Below are 16,310 nucleotides of genomic sequence, written 5' to 3' on the forward strand. Positions count from 1 at the left end.
ACGCGACTGATCCCCGTACGTCACAGCCCAGCTAGACGAACCTTTACCAAACCATCAGCCGACGTCGCATCGAGAGTTGATAGAAATATGGTGGCCTATAGCAGTTGAACAGAAAACTCTCGCTGAGGAGCTTTTGCAGCTACACTATGTAGATACGAATGGCTACCTGGTACTCGTCAACTTCGATATGACGTAGGGTTGGCATAAACAGGGCAGATATAATGTTCATCTTCTTTAGGCTAGACTATCGCGTCACAGTATCTTTGCCTCCGCCCCTTTGAACTCAATACGAAAGATGAGGGATGGAGAGGCCAATATCGGGGAAAGCGGAGGAAGTCTGTGCTTGAATGCACGCAACGTGAAGCAAACCTCATTCCGATCATCCTACCCGAGGGCTTGCCTCGACGACAACACGTAATGAAGGCTACACGTAAAACCCAATCAATACTTTGAGAGCCCTACCGGCCTTCCCAGTTGGTACTAGTCTATGGCAAAAGAAATACCCTTCCATCCAGCGTTGACTAGCTCGGGCGTTGCCCGCAGGTCAGTCCATTCATTGACTAAGATGTACATGTAGGTAGTCGTGGGAGGGCAGAATCAAAATCCCCGTGCCTTTTCCGTCTCCTCGCCCATTCACTGATCCTCTTGAATGTTTCTCGAAGGTTTCCATGGCCCACCTGTGGCAGCTACATCATAGCGGAGTCTGATATCGGTCGCCCGTTGGGCCAGAGGTTTCTCGGTCGGGCGTGAGACATGGCGTGGGGCAAGGTGCTTTAGTTGACGGGTTGGCAGCATCTCGTATTCAACCCGGGCGCCGTTATGGTCAACGGTGGTTGATGAACATGTTCAAGTTTGCGGGAGGCCATGAAATTAGGCTTGGGTTGTACCAAGGGTGACACAAAGCAAGTATCGAACTATAAAGCATCTGGAAGTATACTGTGGCATACTCAAAATTGGATTTATCACAAGACGAAGACGAACAAAGGGATTGAAGTGCACTAACCAGACGCTACACACAATGCATTCAGATTTACGGCTAAGACAAGGCCAAGCTCCGCTCTCCCACCGAAACAGTGAACTTGTATCTAGAACGTGCAATAAGATTAAGACAAATTTTTAAATTAAACTACCTAGGTATCTGCATAAAAAAGTCCCAGCCACTCACCGCACTTTGTCTTTCCCCTCCATCCCTGTCTATATTGATTTTGGTAGGTAGCTCTCACTCTAAAAGAACGTGCATCCATCTGGCTTGCCGCTATTTTTATGAGCAAAGAATGCACATTCTACCTGACGAAGGGAGCCCGAGCTCCACGCACGGCTCCACCCTTTGCCCCGCTGATCCGCTTGCTAGTTCCAACACGGCTGCATTCTTGTATCATCGTCCACCGTACCGCTTGATTCGGGACGCGGTGACGGTATCCCGATAATTATAGCCCGAGGCCTTTGTGCCGGGGCCAAGAGATCGTGTCTGCACAAGATCGATTAGGGTAACAGCAAGGCCGACAAGCTGTAATTAGATCGAGCGTCTGTACTGTATGTGAAGCCACCGCACTACACGATGGCGTAGCTCGACATACCTGCCTGATGGATTCGGAAACAAACAAAATCCACCCACTTGGGCGCAAGGCGAATTGAGAATCCAGACCACCAGCCCGGCAGACTGCATGTTGATATTATCATTGTAAGCAAAGCTGTTGTTTTGATTTATTATTTGGTTTTGTCAAGGCGGCAGTCGAACCTATTCTCGGTTGATTGGTTTCTCAACTGAGCTCCTTGCCTCAACCCTTAATAATGAAATTAGTTTTACTTTATTTGTCTCATTTATTTCCTCTTCATTTACTCCAATTCGGATTAACCAGGGAGATGGCACCAGGAAAATACCGACAATACCAATCATAACTGAGCCATTTCTGCGCCCACCTAAAATTTCGACTCGCTCCACCTTAGTTGATGTCGCCAGGGACGCAAACCGCACAAGCCCGGGCGGGGGTCATGGAAAATGCTTAATCCACGATAATTGATGCATTCGGGATCTTGGCTCCACCTCGCGGAGCCGCCGGCGCAGACAAGTGGATCGTCTTGGACTCCATAGTGTTCCAGTGTACCGTCTCGACACCGTCCTTGGTGCTGGTTCTGTCCTAGTCTCCCCTCACTGCTGGCTGCTTGCTGCACGCATTGTGCAAGACCAGAGACCAGAGACACGGGGAAGTCAGTGATGCCCCACGATTGCATCTCTTTGCCACTTTCGTAAAATGTAGCGGTATTCAAATATCCCCTTCCTCCCCCGCGGTTTATCTCGCCTTTTTTGTTTTTCTCTCTGCGTGTCTCTATTCTCTCCCTTCTCCACGTGCAGGATTGAGCATCCATTCTCCAATATACTGCCTCGAGTATACAAATTCATAACATATCCAGGATCGTTTGATACAAACCATGGCGCCCTCCTTTATTGGCATGAGTGGGAGGTCACTGTCGCAGACGGTGTCAACCATTGCGACAATGGGTTTCCTGTATGTTCCCTCTCCCCTTCTACTGGTGCCAGACCATGTCTAACACATTCAGACTCTTCGGCTATGACCAAGGTGTCATGTCTGGAATTATCTCCGCCACTGCTTTCACCGACGTTTTCACAGCTGCCAAGGGCGACAACACAATGCAAGCTCTGATTACTGCAGTTTATGAGCTGGGCTGTCTCTTCGGAGCCATGTTTGCTCTCTTCACTGCTGACATTTTGGGTCGCCGCAAGATGGTTATCGGCGGTGCGGCCATCATGATTATCGGTGTGATCATTCAAGTTACCTCGTTTGTCGACCACATTCCTCTTTTGCAGTTCTTCTTCGGCCGTGTCATCACCGGTATTGGTAACGGCATGAACACTTCCACTATTCCTACCTACCAGGCTGAGTGCTCGCGCACCAGCAACCGTGGTCTTCTCATCTGTATTGAAGGAGGTACCATCGCCATTGGTACTATGATCGCTTATTGGATTGACTTCGGTGCTTCCTACGGCCCACCAGACCTTGCCTGGAGGTTCCCCATCGCCTTCCAGGTTATCTTCGGTGGTATCATCATCGTCGGAATGTATTACCTGCCCGATTCTCCCCGTTTCCTCATTTCGAAGGGCAAGATCGAAGAAGGAGAGTACGTGTTGGCGGCGTTGGCCGGCAAGGAAATTGACGACCCCGAGACCCAGCTGCAGAAGCAACTTGTCATTGAGTCCATCGAAGCGTATGTGTCCCTAAAGAGACCATCGAACGAAAAGAAACAAGCTAACATCCATCAGTGCTGGCGTCTCCGACGGAGCTGGATACTCCGACCTTCTTACTGGAGGCAAGACTCAACATTTTCGTCGCATGTTGATCGGGTCATCGTCTCAAATCGCACAACAGCTGTCCGGCTGTAACGCAGTCATCTACTACCTGCCTGTCCTCCTGAAGCAATCCCTCAACCAAACCGAGTTTATGTCCCTCCTAATTGGTGGTGTAAACATGATCGTTTACGCAATCTTCGCAACATTCTCCTGGTTCTTCATTGAAAAGATCGGTCGACGTAAGCTTTTCATCGGCGGAATGACAGGCCAAATGGTCTCGATGATTATTGTCTTCGCCTGCCTTATCCCCGGTACCACCGAACCAGCCAAGGGTGCAGTCTTCGGCCTGTTCCTATACATGTCCTTCTTCGGCGCATCAATCCTCCCTCTTCCCTGGTTATACCCGGCCGAAATCTCGCCCATTCGAACCCGCGCCAAGGCAAACGCCGTTTCAACCTGTTCCAACTGGCTTTTCAACTTCACCGTTGTCATGATCACCCCCGTTATGATCGAGCACATCGGCTGGCGAACATACCTCTTCTTCGCCGTCATGAACGCCGTATTCATCCCACCGATGATCTTCTTCTACCCCGAGACCGCAGGCCGCAGTCTCGAGGAGATCGACCTCATCTTTGCCAAGGGTTTCTGCGAAAACATGTCATATGTGCGCGCGGCGAAGGAGCTTCCTAAGCTGTCGGACGAGGAGATTGAGCAAAAGGCTCTGGAGTATGGATTTGGCGGGGGCGGTGGTGATGATGCCGAGAAGGGCCAGTCTGCTTCGTCCAACTCTTCACAACAGGGTAATGTCAAGCGGCAGGCGGAGAGCAGCCAGATGACCGAGGAGTACTCTCAGTCGCAGCCGCAGTAGAGGGGAAATGGTTGTATTGATATTTTTGCCTCTCCGGTGCGGAGTGACACGATCGCGGTGCTACAACTTGCAATGATGCCCACTGGCAGGTGCGATTGTTCTTTGTCTGCAGGCCTGGGATCAAACCAGATTGGATTTCATATATATACCCATTTCTTTTTCAAGTTGTCTCATGATTTATGTCGATGAAGGCATGGTCTCGGCTATTCCTCCAGCAATTCTACATTTTCACACAATTCCTTCCACCAATGACGTAGCTCGCAAAGTAGAGATTTCAAAGAAATGCATCCGAGCGGAGGATGATGAAATATAGCAATGACTTTGGAATGGATTAAAGCACTATGTCAGTAAATCAAACAAAAGATGCTGTTAAAATTGTTTATGATATTCTAAGTGCATAGATTTCCAATATTGATGTTCTGTACCCGTCCCATCGTGAAAGTGGAACTGGTTCAGGTTATTTTCCCCATACTCCGTACAAAAGTAGTTCATGCAGGTCTCCACTGCAATCTGACTTGCTTTATACTTCCGATTTAACTCTACCCCTCGCTCTAATGTACTCAGACACGAAATAACAGTCAAGTGGCGCAAGGCTGACGCGAGTGATCGGCTCAGCTGATCCCGTGAATCTATTCCATCCTGTTTCGGCCAACTTTCTTCCCTTCCGTTGTTCCCCTTGACTCATTTTCCTCCCACCTCTACCATTTTCCTGTGATTTCTGTGCAATCTAGGATCACTTTTCCATTGGCTTCTCATACGAAAGATCACTCCGATATGCTCAAAACCTCTTGCACACGATGAGCTCCTCTCTGGAGGCCAAGATCGTCGTCCTGGGCGCGCAGGGTACCATACCCCTCCACGGCAAAACATATAACAGACCATATTTACGAACAGAGCAGCTAACAAACACTCGCACGTTTAGGAGTTGGAAAAACCTCACTCGTGCAACGCTACGTCCGCAACGACTTTAATCCCTCCACAACAACCTCCACCGTCGGCGCATCCTTCGTTACAAAACGCGTCCTCGATACTCCCTCCGACACAACCGTGCGGCTACAAATATGGGACACAGCTGGTCAGGAGAGATTCAGAAGCATTTCACGCCTCTACTACCGCGGCGCACACGCCTGTTTACTATGCTATGACATTACGGATGAGAACTCCTTCCAAGAGATGGCCGGCTGGCTCCGCGAACTGCGGCGTAACCTCGGCACTGAAAGCGGTGGAGCAGCTAGCGGTGTAGAAGATCAGCAACCCCTCGTGATACACGTAGTCGGGACGAAGTCAGACATCGTCTCTGAAGATCCTAGCCGTCGACGCATCCCCTTCGAACGAACCATCGCCTACGTCGCCGAACAACTCTACCCCACACAAGCATCCACCCCGCCCGCCACCGCCATGGGCATCAGCAACGCAGGACTGGGCTTTGGATCTGGCGTCTTTGGCAATGGTGGGGGCGGGGCTGGTGGTCCTGGCCCTGGCCCTGGCAGTATCTCTGCTTCGGCAGGAAGCACCAGTGCGTTCGGTGTCGCGACTTCAGTGGGTGCTTGTGCATTACAGAGCCCGGATAGTAAACGGAGCTCTGCCTTCTGGGGACAAGAGATCGGGTGGGACTGCTGCCATGAGATCAGCGCCAAAGACGGAGAAGGCATCGAAGAAGTATTCCGTGTTATTACACGGAAACTGGTTGAACAGCGGAATCGACGAGACGCAGAGGCTGCTGCACTAGCTGCAATGACCCCAGGCATAGATGGGGTCTTTGGCATGCCGACCCCCAGTGTGGAGGGGAGCTTCCGGCTGGGGATCGGGGATAAGAGAAGAAGTTGGCTCGGACTGGCGACGCCGAATATCGAGACTGAGGAGGTCCGGGTTGTTCAAGCACGCCGGCGGGGGGGGGATGCTGCTAGCAAAGCAGCAGAGTGTATCCGATTTTTTTGTACCTGGCGGTTTGTCTCTGGTTTGATTTCTAATACCTCGTTTTCTTTTTCTGTTTTTTTCTCTCCCTGATACCTGCATTGGCGCCCTGCGATACAGTATAATTTAAATACAAGCACATGATTAACTACTCTATATTTTACATCCCTTTCAGATTGAAAGTATGTGGTCGCAATCTACGAGAACCCCAGGACACTGTTTCGCACTGCCCAGGTGGCATTTCTATTCGTAGTTATGCCGGTAAACATCATCATCTTCAAGTTCCAAGGTTCCAATTTGAAATCCTGCTACCAGTCCTGTCGAACACCTGGGCAAGCTATGATTTGTGATGTTTCCTGGGTCGTAACCCGCATTGGGCATACCAGGGTCAACCCCGACAGACTGCAAACGTTTAATTGACCTTTAAAAATTCCTAGAGAATGAGCTGTAGACCTATTCGACTGATGCAAACAATTCGAAAAAATTACTCAAGGGCGGGGGAGATGATGGGAAATCAATATCAACCTTGGAAGGCAGTTTGTTTTTGACAAACCACCCCGGTACTTTGCTGTTAGCTTGGATATAAGGGGAATCTTTCTGCTATCGAATATCGCCGACTCTGACGGGCATTTAGTATACCTGGCTAGTACCTAGGTAGAAAGGGGTAAAGAATACCACCAAGCCTGAGTCGAGATGGGCCCACCTGGCACGGGATTTCAAACTTGAAGTTGTACTAATATATTTGAAGTCACTCGCCTACTGCCCAGGTGCAGTAGTGAAAAGCCATCCGAGTCCCTGGACCTCCAGGGCTCTCGGCTACCACCTGGGCACTTTTGGCATACCTACTAGTAGTACTGGCGCCCAGGGATAGTTCGTACAAGATAGCTAGGTAGATGATTTACGCGACGTCTGTAAGCATCGCCACTTCAAGTTGCCACTAGGTCCCCCATACCGGCCCTAGAGAGTGACGTGGTATCATCGAGCGCCCGATAATATAGCACAACCAAAAGATATGGGAGTCCTACCCGGCGAGAACACATTCAATGTACAGGCATGTAGTAATTATTCACTAACCTTAGCGAAGAGGTAGCCCCTTCAACAGTCATACTGTGAACAAGAAAAAAAAATGAAAACGAAAAAGTCAATGCCCGAGACGCCAAGCACGATTCCCCTTTAGACGAGGCCACGCTTAGGACAAAAGTACTGCCCAGGTGTTAGTGGGCAGTGGCATTCCGATGGACCTTTTCATCCCTGCTAACTACAATAGTTAGTACTCCGTGCTTCACCCCCGGCTTCTACCGAGGCCAATTTATAAGCGGCACATGAAATGTGGTAGTTAATTTACATACGCGCATTGAACCTTGTGGATACCTAGGTACTCTCAATATATATGGTCATAAGCTTAGTACAATTGATTAGCGTAGTTCTATCATTCACTAGTACTTGATTTTCAATCATCGTACTCAGTATTTCTAGGTCTGTTAATTTGTACAATAAGACCAGTGGGGCAAAATTGCGGGTTTTATCATGTGGATATTGACTTGACTCAAATTCCTACTTTGGAAATAGGGCACGCTACCCCTCAAGTAAGGTGAATTTATTACCGAGAAATCGTGATTCGGAAATTTTAGAAGCACTGTCCAATATGGACGCCCCTGCGGAAGGTATGGTTCATTATCGGCATATTGGTATTGGTCTACTTCATGTCCTCTATCTATCAGAGCCCTTTTTGCACTACCAAGTATGGACCCTCAAATTCGATCCCGATGATACTGCTCCTGTTCTTCAATCTCGACCGTAACATCAACCGTCCTTAGAACTGTCCCTGCCCCATGATGATCTTGTGTCAAATGTCTCGTGCTCTCTGTGCCATCGCTTGAACCAGACTCCCTACGACCATGATCATTCCGATTCGTATCCTGGCCCGTCGAAACCTCAGTTATTACCCGATTCTCACCTCCCCAACCATCGAACATTGAGCGACCATTCTTCCTCGGCTTTCCCCGCGACCGCGACCGCGAGCGCGATTGAGATTGCGACTGGCTTCCTCCGGACCAGGATTGGTTCACATATGCGCTACCTTTCGTCCGTGGGCCCTCGAGGCCGATCGCGTCGGGGATCTCGGTTGAGGTAAGACCCGAATGTAGGCCAGCGAAGATATGATAGAGGGTTGGGACACATGCAATTATGACGGATGTGAGCATCATTACTTGGCCCATTATTTCCCAATCGACAATTGCCCCTATATGATTGTCAGATGAGTTTAAAGAGAGTTTGATGAGGATTGAAAGGAGACCGGGTGTCACAAACAGGAGACATCATTTGAATGGACGAATGAAGGTAAGAGGGCTAGATGAGCGATGCCCAGGATGGCGATACTGTGATGGGTTATTTTGTTAGCCATTGAATCCGGCGAGATGTTTTTGAAAGTCATGACGAAATACCTTAGCCGTGAGGTAAAAGAGGACAGGACCTTGACGCGCTTATGCCAGACCATCTGCACATTATGCATCATGATGAATGGCAAGACAACAATTGCAATCTCAGTGAGAATGTTGAAAATTGCGATCGGGTATAATAAAGCTCCCTGTTAACGGTTAGATGAGCTGGTAAGGAAATGGTTGCAGGTATTTGGGTAATTTCTGACCTTTCCGGCACATCGATCAGGGGAGTATAGCCACGGATAAGGCATTTCGCACTGGAAAGCGATGCTCAATACGGCGAATACTGACCACGCGACAACTACCCCAGAGGTGATAGCGCAATTGCGACGAAGGCTCTTATTCGGTGTTAACCTCCAAACCAAGAGGGTGGTCGATAATTTCGAAAGTGTCAAGACAAGAATGCGCAGAATATGGCCAGCGAAAGCGAACTTGCTCCAGGACTGAATCTCCCCTTCGCTGAGCCAGTCCTGGTGCTTTCCCAGTCCATGGTAGACAGCCTTTTGCAAGATAATGACTTGGATAAATGCAAGGATTAGAGCGCTCCAGATCGGAAGGTTGACTGCTGATCTTCGTTGCTTGAAATAAATGGCTGAACCGAACTTAGCTAGCACAAATATTATGGCCACAATGAGAAAAGCGATGGAGGTGACAGTGATAATAGCACCACGATTATCGCTTGATATTGTCAAGAAGGGTTCTCTTTGGTCGGCCATGGCAGCATCACATCGACTTCAAACTTTTCAAACTTTGCAAAGATGGGTGCCACCACATAGCTAATAAGAGCCTGCTTCATGGTATCCCTGACAGTATGTAAACTCTGTTTCTGGGGCCAATTTACAGCCCTCGGTTTTTCTTTAGCTCTGGCCAGTGATCCCTGCAGGAGCCGCGCGAGGTGGCTGTTTGTTTCGTGCAGCACCATCGTATCTTGTCTAGTTCTCTGTATGTACAGGGATACGAATCCTTGGGAATGTGAAACTAACAGGATGGAAACCCTGTCCAGTAGTTATGGAGTGCAGTACTAGTTTGTTTAGTATATCCAATGGTTAGAGACAATCTAAGTGGGTCGAGTGTGGTTCCATCAATAGGATTGTCCACAAGGCCTACAATCGGCCGGGCGACATGCACGCAGGATCCAGAATGCCGCGTCTGCTGGCCTCTGAATTATGCCGAGCATTTTACGGCGCACGGCTAACTACCAACAATAAGGCGCGGAGACTTGGCCGTGCAATTAAAATTTGCCCCGAAGCGGGGATTTGGTTCAGAGGATTCCCGATCCCGCACTAAACAATACTAGTCGCGTACTCCAATTCGAACGACAAGGGGTTTGCGCCGAAGCTAGAGGGAACATTTCCAGCGCGGCGCAGAGACTTGCAGCATTGGTGTTGAATACTAGTTTCGTATTCATTGCGCTTTCAAGATCCCTGTCTAGCGCCTGTTTACTATGCAAAAGAGGGGGGGCGAGAAATATTCTCGAGTACTTCTTCCCGTGCCCAGGCCGATTACAGTCTATTTGCTGTAGAATTTCTTTTTCTCCTTTCAACATTTCCGGACTCGTCTGTCTTTGATCATGCAGGAAAATATGCAGGAAGAAATCGAGATGAAGAGCGGCAGCGCTGTGCGAACTGGACCTGTAGGCAGTGGGAATAATGCCTACGAAGGAGCAACATTTCGCCAGAAACAACAATTAGAGGTGAGTATTCCAAGGTTTAGCATTCAACTGTGTTTTCAGACGCTAAATTTAAAAAGAGATATTTGAACTTTTTTTCTTCGATTGCATTTTCTGCTACTCTGCTTGCAACATGGGAGTCTGCCGGTGGCAGTTTGCTCGCGGGGCTCTACAATGGTGGTCCTGCCGTGATTGTTTATGGTATTCTTGTGAGCATCATTGGTAACATGGCAATCGCGTGCTCATTAGCGGAGCTTGCTTCTATGTACGTGGAAAAACTCGATGCGACCTTCCCCTGCTAATCCCGAGACGAACAGACACCCAACCGCAGGTGCTCAATATCACTGGAGTTATTTCCTCGCACCTCGTGGACGACGCTTTATCAGTTTCTTCCAAGGTCGGCATATACCTTTCCAATTTCTCGTTATTCTAGGCTAATTCTGAAAATATCAGGTTGGGTGACTGTCTTTTCTTGGTGCGCTCTCGTCGGTATCGCGCCATACTTCATCGGAACCGAAATCCAGGGCATGGTTGTGCTGGCAAACCCTGAGTATGAAATGAAAAGATGGCGCGGTACCTTGCTTATGTGGGCAGTTGCGATAGTTCCTATTGTTATCAACATATTTGCTCGTCGTGTTATGGGGGCCATTGAGGTCGCTGCGGGAATCATGCATGTCGTCTTCCTGCCCGTCACTATCGCTGTCTTCGTTTGCCTCGCCCCTCGGAACCCCGACAGCTTTGTGTGGAACACTTTCGTCGAGGGCTTGAGTGGATGGAAGGATTCGGGAGTTGTGTACTCCATCGGTCTCCTTGGTGTCATCACTCCCCTGGCCGGTACGTCCCTCCAAATTGTCAGAGAATTCAACAAGACTAATTCCAACAGGCGTCGACGGTATAATCCACATGGCGGAAGAAGTCAAAAATGCCAAAATCGTGGTTCCCCGCTCTATGATATACGGTACCCTAATCAACGGAACCCTCGCATTCGCCTACCTGATCGCCACTCTCTACTGCATGGGAGATTACGTCGAAGCCCTGACCAGCCCAACAGGCTACCCCATCATAACAATCGCCTACCAGGCAACCGGATCAAAAGCAGCTACTTATGTTCTTATGGCAATGGGCATGATGCCCGGCTGGATCGCCCTCTTCAACGGGTTTGCTTCCGTCACACGTCTCACCTGGGCGTTTGCTCGAGATAATGGGCTTCCCTTTTCCGACTTCTTTGCCGTTGTCGACCCAACTTACAAAATCCCCATCCGAGCTTTGTTCCTGGTTTCATCATGCATTTTCGCTCTATCATTCATTCAAATCGGGTCCACTGCTGCATTCAACGCTATTCTCTCCCTCAGCACGCTCGGTCTCTACATTTCCTACCTTATCCCTCTTGGCCTCCTTGTTTGGAAGCGTTTGACGGCACCCCAGGATATCCCACAAGGAAACTTTACTCTAGGGAAACTTGGGCTCCCCATTAATCTTGTTGCCATTCTCTTTGCTACTTATTTTTCTATCTTCTTGCCATTTCCTGCGACCCTGCCCGTTACAGCGGAGAATATGAACTATGCCGGACCGGTACTTGGCTTTGTGATGTTATTCGCCTGTGTGGATTGGGCTGTTCGAGGACGGCATAAGTGGGAAGGCCCAACCACCAAATCTTATTCTCACAGCGAGTGAAAACTGCTAAGGTATATCGTGTGAATTGAAGGTGGAAAAGGGGTTGGAAATAATTGAGCTTCTATTATCGCTGATCGATTTTGTAATCGGCCTGTCATTACACTGTACATATACATTTAATTTCTGTGTATCAAAAAATACTAGGACTTGTAGTACTAGCACTATAAAGCTGATTGTGGTATTTGAGTTGAGGTCAAGTATTGACCTCTTTCCTTCAAGCCTTAGAATAACTCTTTTATCCTCTCTAAGAAGTCGCATGGAATTTGACATTGCGTATAGGCTAGGCTATCAAGCGATAGACTAAGATGGATCTTGAACCTAAAAGCTTGTTGAACTACTGGCACTGGCACTGGCATGAAACGTGAGCGAAAGTAACTTGAACTTGAAGCACTTGGGTAATTTATACCTAGGTAGTTGGCCCACACGTGGACGATGATCTCCAACTTGAACATTGATGAAACAAGCTTACAAGCCTCAAGTACCAAGCCTTTTCACACATTTGAAAGGGGTAACTGCGGAATAATTACATCCAATGGCAGTCCTCCAGTCTATCATGGCAAAGGAAATTTTCGAATGTCACTTTGGCGCGCTGGCAGATGTGGCCATGATGCTCTGATCATGTTATAGATGATTTTTACTCCCGTCCCGGCCGACACGATCGAACTACTGGATAAACAGTATCTGTCCATTCGGAGATTTTTCAAGCATCTTGGCTAATATCACGTGGGGTTTAGTGTCCGAGCGCAGATTGAGAGGCGACATAACGGGAGAAGGTCGGCAATAACCTTTGATTTTAAGGGTTGCATATCTCACCGGTAGATGTTTTCCTTGGTTGCCAAATAGTAGAAATAAATCCTACGCACTGCTAGCTACTCGCCTTGCTGCAACTACTCATGTAATCTGTACCTGGACATGTTTAGCTCAATCGCATCTGACATTATGGCGGATCCGGTGGAGTCGATCCACTCCAGCAACTATGTATATTGACAGGATAGTTCTAGCTAGTATCAACAAGATACTAATCCTGCAAATAATGCTCAATTTACTATATTACAACTATCATCTGTATTCAAACGGAATTATCGTTGCCTACGGTGCTTCATCCTTGCTACATTATGCATGGATTAAGCGAGCCAAGACTCAGCCTCACTGGAAGCGTTCGTCTTCATTGGCGCCCCTCACCCGGGTGAAATGATTCATTTTATTTGTGCTGACTGAAGCTGGGCCAAACCGCAACGCCTGGGCGTTTCTTCTCATCTGCTTGTCTGAAGCTTAGACCCTTTCTCCCTCTTCCCCTCTTTATCATTCATCCTTTCCATCCTTCCCCGTTGGCCCCCATCTTCAACCATCGCCAGTTTTCTTCAACAACACACTGCTAGCCTTTGGACTATCATCAAATCAGCCAACCCATCCCAAAAGGCTCTCCACTCCCCGCGATGTCTGGAGTGGAGGTAATTGCTGTTGTCGCGTGTGTCGCTGCTGGTAAGAATTACTACACCCTCTCGGCTATCCGGCTTCAGCTCACATCTATATGACAGTCATTTCCGCCTATCACGATGGAAGCGCCGTCTTCCAGGAGGTGAGAAGGAAATGGCGTGAACGTCGTAACTCTCACCCCCAGGCAGCATCCTCCACTGCCATTGACCTGGAGAATTCCCTGCAGCGGAGCAGGGTCGATATCCTAACCCAGTGGAACGGACACGTCGGTCGCCTTGGCCAACGGTTCGAAGTGGGCGATGAAATCGCCCAAGCCACGATGAAAGACATTCTCATCGGGCTTCAAATAACCCTCCTCACGCACCTTCGCGAAGATGGTGCCCATCTCGACATCTTAGCCCTCCTCAACGTTTCCGATCTGAGCCGTGCCAGAACGATTTCCGCCATGCACGAACTATATCAGCGGTTAGCACAAACAGCTCCAATACCATGGCAAATGATGTCGCCAGTTGCACCGGGGCTACCTATTATCGAGCCGCAATCGGGTCTCGCTCAATACATCGGTGTTATCAGCGCACTCTCGTCGAGCCAGGCACCTTCCGAGCAACATTCATATCCTGCGGGTTTCTACTACTCGCCGGGCCAGCCAGCGCCAGGTACAATGTCAGGACGGGTTTTCACGGGGAGTCTATCCAGCTCGCCGCCAGAAATAACCTCTGCTAGCCATAGGGCTTCAATCGATACAGGAAACTCCCGCGATAGAAGCGAGAGAAGATTTAGCTCGTTTAGCTCGACGTTTAATAGCTGGCTGCGCGACCGACGCCGATCTTCCGTGGAGTCCAGCGATCGAAGCGAACGAGACGACCGGTCCGACATCGCAGCTGTTTCAGGTCTACCCTCAGGAACTCCGACGGGACTTCCATCCCCACCGCAGACATCTTACATGGAACCCAGTGGTGCGCGTCCAATTCCACGGCGAAGGCCCCCCGGGCTCGAGACGCCCGTTGAGCAGAACGTGTTGAGCGAGAATCCCTGGATATCAGTCATCGAAGAGAAAGAACAAGAAAGAGCAGATTATGACCTGATTTACGGACAGCAGGATCGCCAAGATCAATCATACCCTTATCACTATAGTCCGAGCCAAATGCAACATTATCAAAACCCACAGCAACATCACCATCAACAACAGCAACCACCACCCCCTACGCAACATACACCCAACATCAACCTCAGCGTATCCAAAGCACCACCAACACCATCCATACACAGCGATATGTCCCTCGATAGCGGCAGCTCCAACCGAAGTGCTAGTGATATAATCCCTCTACCCCTCTCAACTACTGTCGCGCTCTGGCCACCAAGCCGAAGTAACGACTATGCCGGGTTCTGCAAGGGGGGCTTGGAAACAAAACTCCGGGTTTGAAGGATTTAAAGTCCACTCCGTGCCGGTCGGATACTACAGTCTTGTCCCGAAATGGAAATGCGTAAGCTGTTTCTTTGATATGCCAATGGCATCAAAAGATTTGCCCTCCAGTTCACATTCCCAATCACGAGGCAATTCTTCCAATGACGCGCGCTTCGACCAAAGGGTTTACACACATGCCGCCAGTAAAGTCCGATACAGGTGGTCTTTCCTGGCAAAGTCCCATATCGCCCGTAAGACTCGAAATAATGGCGATACGTCGAGGATTGGTACGTTCGGGTGTATGTTTTGCTGTTTTGAGAATGATCGATCCGCTCTTGCGTTTGGCAGTTTGGATGTCTTCATGAATCACCTAGGGATGGTTCATCGAGGGTTTGCGGGGAGCTTGCTCGGTAGTACGAGGTGTGTTGTTGGGAGGGTTGCGGAGGTGGAGGAGAATTTCGATGTTAATATCCTTCCTGCGTAGGTGAAGTGAGTTGCTAACTTTTTAGGAGTTTTGATCTCTTTGGTCAGATCATTCTCTGTTTCATTTCGTTTTATTCGGTTTCGCCAAGTTCGGGTCTGTCTTGAATTGGATTTGGAGTTGGGGCCCTGTTGGGTAGGGCTGGCGGTTATTTTGATATCCATGTTGCGACACTTCGTATATAATAAAGAGCCTGAAAAGCTCTTTTATTCAACCTTGCTTGGAATGAGCGAGAATAGGGGTTTCAATACCATGACGGTTTCGGAAACTTTTCCACCAATTTCAAGTTCTGCCTAATACCTGCGTACTCTTGAATCGGTACTTTTGACCCGCAGCTCTGAACAGATTTCGGTTTGATCATTCGAGACTGTACTACTTCAAACAGTTTGGTATATCATGAGCATCATTGTGCAGACATAACCAATACGAAACGATAAGCATTCATGATACAAATAATTTGATTTCCTTCACAATGACTCCTCGGTCATGTTCCGAGACTGTTCTTGATCAGCAGTATCTTGTTTCCCAGCTCCATGAACAGCCTCAGCTGGCCGATTCAAGTGTGAAGAGACGCTGTTTCCACACGGGATCAAGCAAATTGATATGAGACAATTAGGCCGACCATGCTGATCGAATATTGTACTTAGCGAATAGGAGATGGTGATTCACCATGTGGAGCGATGGCGGAGGTGCGGAGACCGAGAAGATTCCGGTGGGGTTTCCGAAAAAGGATTGCGAAAGTTTTGACAGGAAGAACTCGGTAATAAACACCGAGTCAAGAAAGCGGGGACCTATGCGATCTTCCGTTTGTCGTAAAAGCTCCCGACGTCCCTAGGTACCCCGTGTATGCGTAGTTATTGCTTATGAAGCTTAGTATTTCACGAGGCCTTAAATAAATTATGGACGGGTCCGCAACTACCATCTACCTAAGTACTGCCGAAGTAGTGGCGTGACTACATTGGCCTTGCTTACTTCCGAAGTTGATTGAATTGACAGGACCGAGTTATATATTTGGATTGATCCCTTTCTCTTAAGCTACTGGCCAGATCGAGTGCCAACCCGTCATTTCGAATATTCACTCGGTGACATGATAAAATCGAGTTTTGAAACGGAG

The 16,310-nt window shown here is 48.8% G+C and overlaps 6 protein-coding genes across 6 annotated transcripts; 4 read left to right on the top strand and 2 right to left on the bottom strand.

Annotated features, from left to right (window-relative positions):
• Positions 1 to 1,375: 1,375 nt before the first annotated feature.
• N7533_000152 (uncharacterized protein) lies at positions 1,376 to 1,666 on the bottom strand (the record flags this gene model as incomplete). Its single annotated transcript, XM_057096802.1, has 2 exons — positions 1,376 to 1,507; positions 1,616 to 1,666. The coding sequence occupies 2 exons, from the start codon at positions 1,664 to 1,666 to the stop codon at positions 1,376 to 1,378; spliced, it is 183 nt and encodes a 60-aa protein (XP_056965295.1).
• Positions 1,667 to 2,430: 764 nt separating this feature from the next.
• Positions 2,431 to 4,175, top strand: N7533_000153 (putative MFS monosaccharide transporter; the record flags this gene model as incomplete). The annotated part of the gene is made up of 3 exons (XM_057096803.1): positions 2,431 to 2,507; positions 2,560 to 3,225; positions 3,281 to 4,175. 3 exons carry the CDS (start codon positions 2,431 to 2,433, stop codon positions 4,173 to 4,175), a joined length of 1,638 nt encoding a protein of 545 aa, XP_056965296.1.
• A 797-nt stretch (positions 4,176 to 4,972) lies between these two features.
• Positions 4,973 to 6,182, top strand: N7533_000154 (Rab family GTPase; the record flags this gene model as incomplete). Its single annotated transcript, XM_057096804.1, has 2 exons — positions 4,973 to 5,018; positions 5,098 to 6,182. 2 exons carry the CDS (start codon positions 4,973 to 4,975, stop codon positions 6,180 to 6,182), a joined length of 1,131 nt encoding a protein of 376 aa, XP_056965297.1.
• Positions 6,183 to 7,840: 1,658 nt separating this feature from the next.
• Positions 7,841 to 9,246, bottom strand: N7533_000155 (uncharacterized protein; the record flags this gene model as incomplete). The annotated part of the gene is made up of 4 exons (XM_057096805.1): positions 7,841 to 8,331; positions 8,400 to 8,467; positions 8,534 to 8,676; positions 8,737 to 9,246. The coding sequence occupies 4 exons, from the start codon at positions 9,244 to 9,246 to the stop codon at positions 7,841 to 7,843; spliced, it is 1,212 nt and encodes a 403-aa protein (XP_056965298.1).
• Positions 9,247 to 10,100: 854 nt separating this feature from the next.
• Positions 10,101 to 11,873, top strand: N7533_000156 (putative GABA permease; the record flags this gene model as incomplete). Its single annotated transcript, XM_057096806.1, has 5 exons — positions 10,101 to 10,223; positions 10,280 to 10,464; positions 10,517 to 10,596; positions 10,653 to 11,033; positions 11,083 to 11,873. 5 exons carry the CDS (start codon positions 10,101 to 10,103, stop codon positions 11,871 to 11,873), a joined length of 1,560 nt encoding a protein of 519 aa, XP_056965299.1.
• Positions 11,874 to 13,309: 1,436 nt separating this feature from the next.
• Positions 13,310 to 14,733, top strand: N7533_000157 (uncharacterized protein; the record flags this gene model as incomplete). Its single annotated transcript, XM_057096807.1, has 2 exons — positions 13,310 to 13,355; positions 13,412 to 14,733. The coding sequence occupies 2 exons, from the start codon at positions 13,310 to 13,312 to the stop codon at positions 14,731 to 14,733; spliced, it is 1,368 nt and encodes a 455-aa protein (XP_056965300.1).
• Positions 14,734 to 16,310: the final 1,577 nt, after the last annotated feature.

The sequence above is a fragment of the Penicillium manginii genome, assembly GCF_028828005.1.
Source record: "Penicillium manginii strain IBT 31320 chromosome Unknown utg000001l:1.0-3466041.0:1.0-3467806.0, whole genome shotgun sequence".
NCBI lineage: Eukaryota > Fungi > Ascomycota > Eurotiomycetes > Eurotiales > Aspergillaceae > Penicillium > Penicillium manginii.